The sequence below is a fragment of the Saimiri boliviensis genome, chromosome 4, assembly GCF_048565385.1.
Source record: "Saimiri boliviensis isolate mSaiBol1 chromosome 4, mSaiBol1.pri, whole genome shotgun sequence".
NCBI classification, from domain to species: domain Eukaryota; kingdom Metazoa; phylum Chordata; class Mammalia; order Primates; family Cebidae; genus Saimiri; species Saimiri boliviensis.
In genome coordinates, this window is record NC_133452.1 from 61645938 (window position 1) to 61656092 (window position 10155).

At 38.6% G+C, this 10155-nt stretch overlaps 1 protein-coding gene across 1 annotated transcript in view; it reads left to right on the forward strand.

Moving 5' to 3' along the window:
• Positions 1-8243, forward strand: part of SEC63 (SEC63 homolog, protein translocation regulator) — an 85981-nt gene extending 77738 nt beyond the window's left edge. The window contains exons 19-21 of the mRNA XM_039467516.2: positions 3577-3675; positions 6919-7023; positions 8007-8243. Of these exons, the coding sequence (XP_039323450.1) occupies positions 3577-3675; positions 6919-7023; positions 8007-8150 (348 nt within the window). The 3' untranslated portion in view covers positions 8151-8243. The remainder of the gene's footprint in view (positions 1-3576; positions 3676-6918; positions 7024-8006) is intronic.
• Positions 8244-10155: the final 1912 nt, after the last annotated feature.

Below are 10155 nucleotides of genomic sequence, written 5' to 3' on the forward strand. Positions count from 1 at the left end.
CTTTATGTACCTGGGTGCTCCTATAGTGGGTGCATATATATTTAGGATAGTTAGCTCTTCTTGTTGTATTGATCCTTTCACCATTATGTAATGCCCTTTGTCTCTTTTGATCTTTGTTGGTTTAAAGTTGATTTTATCAGAGACTAGGATTGCAACCCCTGCTTTTTTTTGTTTTTTTTGCTCTCCATTTGCTTGGTAGATCTTCTTCCATCCCTTTATTTTGAGTCTGTGTGTGTCTTTGTGTGTGAGATGGGTCTCCTGAATACAGCACACCGATGGGTCTTGACTTTTTACCCAGTTTGCCTGTCTGTGTCTTTTGATTGGGGCATTTAGGCCATTTACATTTAATGTTAATATTGTTATGTGTGAATTTGATCCTGCCATTTTGTTACTGGTTATTTGTTTTGCCTGTTGGTCAATGCAACTTCTTCATTGTGTCGTTGGTCTTTACCATTTGGTTCATTTTTGCAGTGGCTAGTACTGGAATTTTTTTTTTTTTTTTTTTTTTGCCAGTTTAGTGCTTCCTTCAGGAGCTCTTGTAGGGCAGGTCTGGTGGTGATGAAATATCTCAGTAATTGCTTGTCCGTAAAGGATTTTATTTCTCTTTCACTTATAAAGCTTAGTTTGGCTAGATATGAAATTCTGGGTTGAAAAATCTTTTCTTTAAGGATGTTGAATATTGGCCTCCCCTTTCTTCTGGTTTGTAGGGTTTCTGCCAAGAGATTCGCTGTGAGTCTGATGGGCTTTCCTTTGTGGGTGACCTGACCTTTCTCTCTGGCTGCCGTTAGCATTTTTTCCTTCTTCTCAACCACAGTGAATCTGAGGATTATGTGCCCTGGGGTTGCTCTTCTTGAGGAGTATCTTTGTAGTGTTCTTTGTATTTCCTGTATTTGAATGTTGGCCTGCTTTGCTAGGTTGGGGAAGTTCTCCTGGTTAATATTCCTGAAGAGTGTTTTTCAGGTTGGATTCAGTTTCCCCATCCTCTTCAGTTACACCAATCAAGTGTAAATTAGGTCTTTTCACATAATCCCATATTTCTTGGAGGCTTTGTTCATTTCTTTTCACTTTTTTCTCTAATCTTGCCTTCTCTTTTTATTTCATTGAGTTGATCTTCAATCTCTGATATCCTTTCTTCTGCTTGATCGATTTGTCTATTGAAACTTGTGTATGCTTCACGAAGTTCTTGTGCTGTGTTTTTCAGCTCCATCCAGTCGTTTAGGTTCTTCTCTAGGCTGGTTTATTCTAGTTAGCATTTAGTCTAATCTTTTTTTTTTTTTTTTTTTTTTTTGAGACGGAGTTTCGCTCTTGTTACCCAGGCTGGAGTGCAATGGCGCGATCTCGGCTCACCGCAACCTCCGCCTCCTGGGTTCAAGCAATTCTCCTGCCTCAGCCTCCTGAGTAGCTGGGATTACAGGCACGCGCCACCATGCCCAGCTAATTGTTTGTATTTTTAGTAGAGACGGGGTTTCACCATGTTGACCAGGATGGTCTCGATCTCTCGACCTCGTGATCCACCCGCCTCGGCCTCCCAAAGTGCTGGGATTACAGGCTTGAGCCACCGCGCCCGGCCAGTCTAATCTTTTTTTTTTAAGGTTCTTAGTTTCTTTGCGTTGGATTAGAACATGTTCTTTTAGCTCAGAGAAGTTTGTTATTACCCGTCTTCTGAAGCCTGCTTTTGACAGCTTGTCAAAATCGTTCTCTGATTGTTTTGTTCCCTTGCTGGTGAGGCGTTATGATCTCTCTGTGGAGAAGAGGTGTTCTGAACTTTGTTTTCATCGTTTTTTGTGCTGGTTTCTTCCCATCTTTGTGGATTTATCTATCTTTGATCTTTGAAGTTGGTGATTTCGGGTGGGATCTCTGAGGGGACGTCGTTTCTGTTAAAGTCGGGATTATTTCTCCTGTATGAGACTTTTTTTTTTTTTTTTTGAGACAGAGTCTCACTCCGTCACCAGGTGCCAGGCTGGCGTGCAGTGGCGCAACCTTGGCTCACTGCAACCTCCGCCTCCTGGGTTCAAGCAATTCGCCTGCCTCAGCCTCCTGAGTAGCTGGGACTACAGGCGCCGCCACTATGCCCAGCTGATTTTTTTTTTGTATTTTTAGTAGAGACGGGGTTTCACTATGTTGGCCAGGATAGTCTTGATCTCTTGACCTGGTGATCCTCCCGCCTTGGCATCCCGAAGAGCTGGGATTACAGGCGTGAGCCACCGCTCCCAGCCGACTTTTTTTTTTTTTTTTTTTTTTTTTAAATGCGGTTGTCAGTGTGCCGCTTGGGACTGTCTGTCCACTGCCTGCCTGTGGAGGCGCTGCTGGGCTGCCTCGGTCTCAGCCAGGCTGCTGTGTATTCTTTGCCTGGTTTCCACATATGCGGGTGGGAGTAGCCCCGCCTTCCCAATGGCAGGCTTCTTTCTCTCGGTCGAGTCCCTCTGCTCCCAGATGGAGCTCAGTCTGATGTGTTAACTGTAAAACTCTCCCAGGAGAGGGATTCCGCTTGCTGGATCTTGTGGGGGTTGGACCTTTCTGGCCGTATCCCCCTCCCTGCTTTCAACTCTGCCTTCTTATGTGGGTCAGGCAGTTCCTTCTCGAAAGCCTTCTCGTTTAGTCCAAGTCTCCGCCCTGGTCTGCGCCGCAAGGCACGGGTCTGGCAGGGGCTATGGGCTGTACCCGCGTCTGTATTTCTCAGCCAGACGTTTCTCAGCCAGGTGGTGTTTTCCTGGGCTGTGTGCTGTGGAAGTCACACGGAGTGAAGCGCTGTATCTGAATTGGAGTACCGAGGAGGTGAAGCCCCTCTATCCTACGTGCCAAATACATTTTCGAGGTGGGGCAGTGCCTCGCCTTGCCTTGGCTCACCCCCTTTGGGCTGCTCTCGCTGGCTTTTTTTGGGTTAATCCTGCTGTTCACCAGTCCCTTTGAAACAAACCCTGCACCTTGTTCGAAGATACAAATACCGCTCTGGTTCTGTGTCTCAGTTGCTGGGAGCTGAGCTCTGGAGAAGCTCCCATTCGGCCATCTTGGTCCCTGCCCCACACCCGGATTTTTTTTTCTTAACCCAGCTCTTTTTTCTGTTTCTAATTTTTTTGGAGTTCATCTGGAAATGCCAAACTTGGTAAAATTATGGACAGTAGAAAGTATAAATAGGCTCTTACATTCTGAGATATTCTTTTCAAAGTGTATAAAATATTTAATGTATTGATTTTTTATTTGGCTGCCCAAGTTCCTTCCACTACTGCTTTGTGGCTTTCGCTTATTATTAGGTAAGTTTACTAAGATTATTTGCTACATACTAGTGCAATAGTTATATATATTTAGAATAATGCTTGTTACTTAAGGTAAGTCAGGGGTTTTTAATATGAAGGCCAGTCAATAGGCTTTAAGGAGCTATTAAAATCCCCCAAATTGTGTATGAAACGCTTTTAGACAATGGATCTACAAACGTTAAGAACAGCTTATTCTTGGGGTAAACATTCATTTGAACGCCTGTTCTGTACCAAGCACTTTGTCAGCTAAGAGAGGCCAAAATTATGTTCTCCCTAGTTCCTTCTGATTATTTATACTCTTCTTCTTTGTTTTTCTTTCCAGGAAAAACAAGAATGGTGGTGGCTTTACATTGCAGATAGGAAAGAGCAGACATTAATATCCATGCCATATCATGTGTGTACACTAAAAGATACGGAGGAGGTAATTACCAAACAACATTATTTCAGTATTTAACAAAGCACAGCTTACTACCATCATGCTGCTTCATTAATCTTTTTTAAAAAAGCAGTTGATCATGTTTGACATATTGTGTTCTATTCGTTGCCTGCATTTTGTAACTGTTCTCTGAATGTTTTCGGGGTAAGCTCATTGGAAATTTATAAATGATTGTTATAGGTAGTCAACTTAGTGTTTTAAAAACTTGTTCTCAGCTTGTTTTGGGAGTCTTCACTGTTAGTATCTAAGAATATATGCCTTTCCTCCTCCTCCTCTCCAGAATTTAGTGATACAAGTTTTGTTCTTGCCGTATTAGTGCTAAGTATTGTATCTTTTGTCTTAAAAAAAAATCTAAGAACTGATAGTGTGGATTTTTTGAGTGAAATTTTTGATGGGCCGGAAGCTCTGTATGTTTGTAATTTTGATCTATATTGCTAGATACTTATTTCTCTATAGAAAGAATGAATGTCTAAACATGCCCATTGCCTCTTAGCATGTCAGACATTTTGAATGTCATTGCTAGTTGGAAAGGTGAAAAATAGCATCTTAGATCCTAGTGTTATTTATTCCTCTGATTTTTTTTTTTTTTTTTTTTTTTTGAAACAGGATCTGACTCTGTCACCCATGCTGGAGTGCAGTGATGCAATCTTGGCTCTCTGCACCCTCTGCCTCCCAGACTCAAGTGATCCTCCCACCTCAGCCTCCCAAGTAGCTCGGACTACATACGTGTACCACCATGCCTGGCTAATTTTTTGTATTTTTTGTAGAGACAGGGTTTACTCATGTTGCCCAGGCTAGTCTCAAACTCCTGACCTCAAGAGATCCACCCTCTTTGGCCTCCCAAAGTGCTGGGATTATAGGCATGAGCCACTGTGCATGGCCTCTCTGATCTTTTAAGTTTTAAAACCTACTGAAAAATTACAAGCACAGTATCATGAAGCTCCCTGGATTCCCACCTATATTTACCAGTTGTTTACATTTAGCCGTTATTAGTTTTAATTTTCTCTCACTGTATGTGTACATACAAAACATGCACGTGTATGTATATTTTCCCCTGAGCCATTTGAGGTACTTGTAGACATCATGACATGACACCCCTAACTACTTGACATGTATCCCTTAGGAACCAGGACCTCTGGCTGGGCATGGTGGCTCACATCTGTCATCCCAGCACTTTGGGGGGCTGAGGCGGCTGGATCACTTGAGCCCAGGAATTCAGGAGCAGCGTGGGCAACATGGGGAGACCCTGTCTCTTAAAAAACAACAACAACAAAAAACCCAGGACCTTCTCCATAGGCCCACTACAAAGATTATACTCAGGAAATTTAACATAGATATGGGATAATTATCTAATATGCAGTCTGTATTCAGACTGCAAAAACGATCCCACTAATATCTGTTACAGTTTTTTGTTTTATTTTTAAAGTCAGGAGCTAATCAAGGATCACACATTGTAGCTGGGCAAGGTGGCTCACACCTGTAGTCCCAACCTAACTCAGGAGGCTGAGGCAGGAGGATCACTCAAGCCCATGAGCTTGAGGCTGAAGTGAGCCGTGGTCACACTCCTGTACTTCAGTCTGGGCAATAGGGTGAGACCCTGTATTGAAAGAAAGAAAAAGTGATTTTACATTGTATTTTGTTGTCATACCTTTTTAGTCTTGAATACCTTCTTGTCCTTGTTCTGTTTTAATCTTTCCATGCCACTGATATTTTTTATGACTCTAGGCAAGGTATTTTGTGGAATATCATTTAATATGAATTTGTCTCATTGGTTATTATTATGTCCATCTTACATGTTTTTGGCAAGCACCCTATGTTGGTGATGTGCTTCCTAGTGCATTCTGTCAGAGGTACAGTTAATCACTTTGCCCTCTGTTCATGATATTAAGGTTGCTCATTTAGTTAAGGCTTTTCTCTATTGTGGAGGTATTTTTCTCCCCCTCTAATCTGTGGGTTGATATTTAGGCCGTGTGTGAATGTCCTATTCTCCAACATTGTTTTACCCAGTCATTTTAAGCATATATTGATGACGCTTGTCTGAATCAGTTTTTACTCTGCTCATTCTATTCAGTGTAGTTTTTATTTCTCTGAAGAGTGAAATTTAACACCTTCCTTGTGTTTGAGTCATCTTTTTTATGTGTCTTTTTGTGACCATTGTTCACTTTGGTTATCTTAAAAAATTGGTTTGGGGCTGGGCGCGGTGGCTCACGCCTGTAATTCAAGCACTTTGGAGGCCAAGGCGGGCAGATCACCTGAGGTCAGGAGTTCAAGACCAGCCTGACCAACATGGTGAAACCCTGTCTTTATAAAAGATAATAATAATTCATTTTTTAAAGTTATTAAAATTTTTTAATAAAAGTAAAAAATTGGTTGGTTTGTTTTTTTTTTAAATTTAAGAAGTTAGCCCTTTGTGATACATGTTGTAAATATATCTCCCCAGTTTGTTTTACTATCCTGGTTGTTTCTACCAGACAGAAATATAAATAGCTATTTTTTTATCCATTTTCTTATTTATTTTTTGTGGTATCATTTAAAGAGTCTTTTATAATTTCTAGATTTGTGTTATAGTTAGGCCAAACTGAGATAAATTTTAAGAAAAAGATTCCTTTGTGATTTTTTTCTAGTTTTTAAAAACTGGCATATTTTAATATTTAATCTTGTCTATAAAATATGGATTTTGGAGATTGGAGGCAGATCACCAGAGCATTCAAATGTTATTAAAAAAAAATTTTTATTCTTTTGTCCAAGTGGAATAGAAACTTTTTTACTCTTTGTATTTGCAGTTTGTGGTTTGTTGGTTAATAAAATATTTTCTTGACCTTTGGCATTAGGCATTTATTCTAGAAATGAGAAAATTTGGCGAGAAGTGTCTTCTATCTAGTGAAGTCTTGTTGTTTTATTCCAACATTTAATTGTTGATGCTTTTATAGCTACTAAATTTCTTCAGGGTGCTAGCGTAGAATTTGATTGCTTTAAGTATTGCTTTCTTGAATTGTAGAGATACAAATTAACCTCATCAGTTATGCATAATTTGATTTTGTCTTTGTGAGGTATTTATAATATGTTCGCTTTTTAAATTATTTATAACGACTTTAATAACATTTGTTAGGACTTTCTGTATCATCTCAGTAAACACCTGGCTGTTAAATACTGTGGTCTAGGAATTTTAGGGAGTGAACTGTTTCCTCCCCAAAATACAGATTTTTAAGTGCTGATTTTATCTTCTAGGTAGAGCTGAAATTTCCTGCACCAGGCAAGCCAGGAAATTATCAGTATACTGTGTTTCTGAGATCAGACTCCTATATGGGTTTGGATCAGATTAAACCATTGAAGGTAAGAAAAGTGACTCTTTAGTAAATAATAGTTTTCTGTATAAGTGTTTAATACACTAGGAAAACATTTCTAGTTTTGAAATGTAGAGTCATGGAAGAAAAAAGAAGTCATCTCATACTTTATATGTGATATACTTGATGGACTACTCTTGCAATAATAAACTTAAGGTTTTAGGTTTTAAGGAATATAACAATTTAGAACATTGAAATTTAAATTACTTTAGGGATACATTTTAATGTGCTGTAACTTTATAAGGCCTGCAGATGGGTTCTGTTTCTTTAGAAAAGCATATATATATATATTTATATATATATATATATATGCATATATATATATATTTACCACAGATTCTATTTGGAATGTTTATTATTTCTGAAGCTAATTTATTTTTATCATATTTGAGCATATACTTTCAGTATCATTTGCAGCACACTCTAATCTTTGTTTACCAATTCACTTGAGCTTTTGATAAAAGGTGTCCTATTAGAGAGATGGTGCTAAAAGTATTATTGAACTATAAAGGGTAGAAGTAGCCAGTAAAGGCGAACCTCTTTTTTTCCATGAGGGTTCCATATTTCTTTTACTAACTATGGAAGTTTACGTCACAAGTCTTGAGACTGCAAAATATCTCGGGGTTTTCTTCCTTCAGCAGAAGGCTTCTATTAAGATACAATTCAGTGTTCTTGCTCAAGAATCACAATTATTTTATGCCACAGAACTACCTTCGTAAGTAGTATAACATATAGAATCAAAATACCAAACTTGTATTAGAAATTTTACTACATTCACATATTGTTAGATTTAGTTATTTTATTTCTGGGATGAAGTGTCTATTCTAAATGAATAAGTTGAATTTAGAATTATATCCATAAAAATCTATTTCTTTATAATTGCTGTGGTTAAAGAAAGCCTTTTGTTTACCAGGATTTCTTCCATTACTTCTCCCCAAATTTCTGATGTCTGTATTTAATTCTTCTTTCTAGTTGGAAGTTCATGAGGCTAAGCCTGTGCCAGAAAATCACCCACAGTGGGATACAGCAATAGAGGGGGATGAAGACCAGGAGGACAGTGAGGGCTTTGAAGATAGCTTTGAGGAAGAAGAGGAGGAAGAAGAAGATGATGACTAAGCCGTACTATGAAAGGACCACAGTGTTCGCAGATACTTGCAATTTGTTGCCGTTTTGGAAGTGTAAAATAAACCAGAAACAGTACAGAACTGATGTTGAGGGAGGTGTCGTTTTTTTACTCTAGAAATGGGTGCGTAATAGAACTAGGCAGTGGCGGTGCCTTGGTACAACCTGAAAAATGTTAGGCTTGTTGAAACCCTTCAAGTATGGGCTGGTGCATTTATTTCACCTGCAATGAAAATAAATCCTTTGTTATTATAACTGTCCAGAAGTGTGGGCTATGTATTATCTGATCAGTCTATGGTCCCAGTAAAAGTAAAGATACAGGAGACACAGTCTATAAACGAGCGGCTTTTCTTTGTTTAGCTTTAGTTTTAGCAAACATTCAAGTATGTTAAACACCACAAATATGTTTTAAGTAACATCGCTCAAGTTTATAATCTCTTGATAAGCTCTATTATTGACATTTTGCAGTGATACAAGACTGTAACAGCTCCATTCTTAGATTTAAACTTTTATTTTTACTTCTCTTGGTCATAAGTTGGCATTCTCTCACATTCCACATGATATAGAGGGCTACGTTTTGGAATTTTCCTTTTCTTAATTGCCCAGAGTTATCAGACAGATGATAAAAATGGCTTTTAATGGCTTAAAACATTTCTAAACCTCTTAGCAGATCAGTGCAGGATCTAATTCTTTTGATAAGCTGTAGGTCTAAAAGTGATAGTGGGACCGTATGTTTTCTCATACTGGTGGTTTATGTTATTAAACCTTTTTAAAAAAAGGTTCACTATAAAGGCTGAACACATCCTTAGTTTTCAGTCTACCTGACTCTTTCAGAAGCTTTTTAAGGAAAGTAAGTATAACATGCAAAGGAAGCTTTTTTTGTATTCATTTTGGACTTCTGTCAATAAAAATAGAACTTTGTTGACTCGTTTTATGTTTCAATGATGTGTGTCTTCTTACTGTCAGAGAAAGGACATAAATAGGGCGATCCACTCTTTTATTTTTCAACTAAAAATTGAATAATTATTGTACCATTACTGCTAAAGTGATTGCTATTTCTGTATGCTACAGAAAAACCCAGGAGTGAGAGGGATTTCCCCTCATAGTACAGCTGGAAGGATAGTACTTATAAAGAGTAGAGATGTGTACATGATGAATCATTGAGGGAAGATGAATATTTTTCTTCCTAGGTATGGAGGAAGCGTAAGTCTGTAGTATTACAAAACTGATTGTAATAATCCTCTCCTATCAAAATTGCCATAGGCCAAAATACCGTTGGGATACTAAAATTTGCAACGTTGTTTACTTAAAAGGTTGCCACTTTCAGTGCAGAATTACCACTGGTATCTTGTGACTGCAGTAATTGGAAATAAAAGTTGAAAATTACCAAAACCATGAATGTTTTTTTTTTTTTTTTGGTTCGAAATGTAGGATGTAGTATTTCCTATCAAATGGTCAAAGGAATTTTTTTCACTGTAACTTCAGTCACCAGTTTAGTGAGACCCTTTCTTGGCAGGCAGGAGGCAGTGTCACTGAGGATTTTTTTCATTTACTTCATTGTACAAGTTAGAGGGTGGGTTTAATTTTCAGATCAGATTTTGCTGTGAAGCACCAGTGTCTTGAGGCAGCTACTGATTACCTAAATGTGGTGGCAGGGCTGAGCCAGCTGACGTCAAGTGAAAGGAGGGATTAGAGAAAACAGGTGTGGCACGAAGGCAAGGAAAGTGAGCAGACAAGACACAACAATGTGTAGAATGCGCATTTCCTAGTTTTCTTGAAAGATTTCAGGAAAAATACTTCTTTTCTAGTGGCTATTTTGCCTTAAAGAGGCTTTATAAGTCCATTCACACAGCTGGTTTCTCTCTGGCTTTAAGACTCTGGAGAGGACGGTAACCTAGTAAATCACCACAGTGCTTAAAAAAAACAACCATCACCAGAAGATTCCACCAGTTTGCTTTCCTTTTCTCTATGTGTATATACTTCCCAACCAAGTAAACTT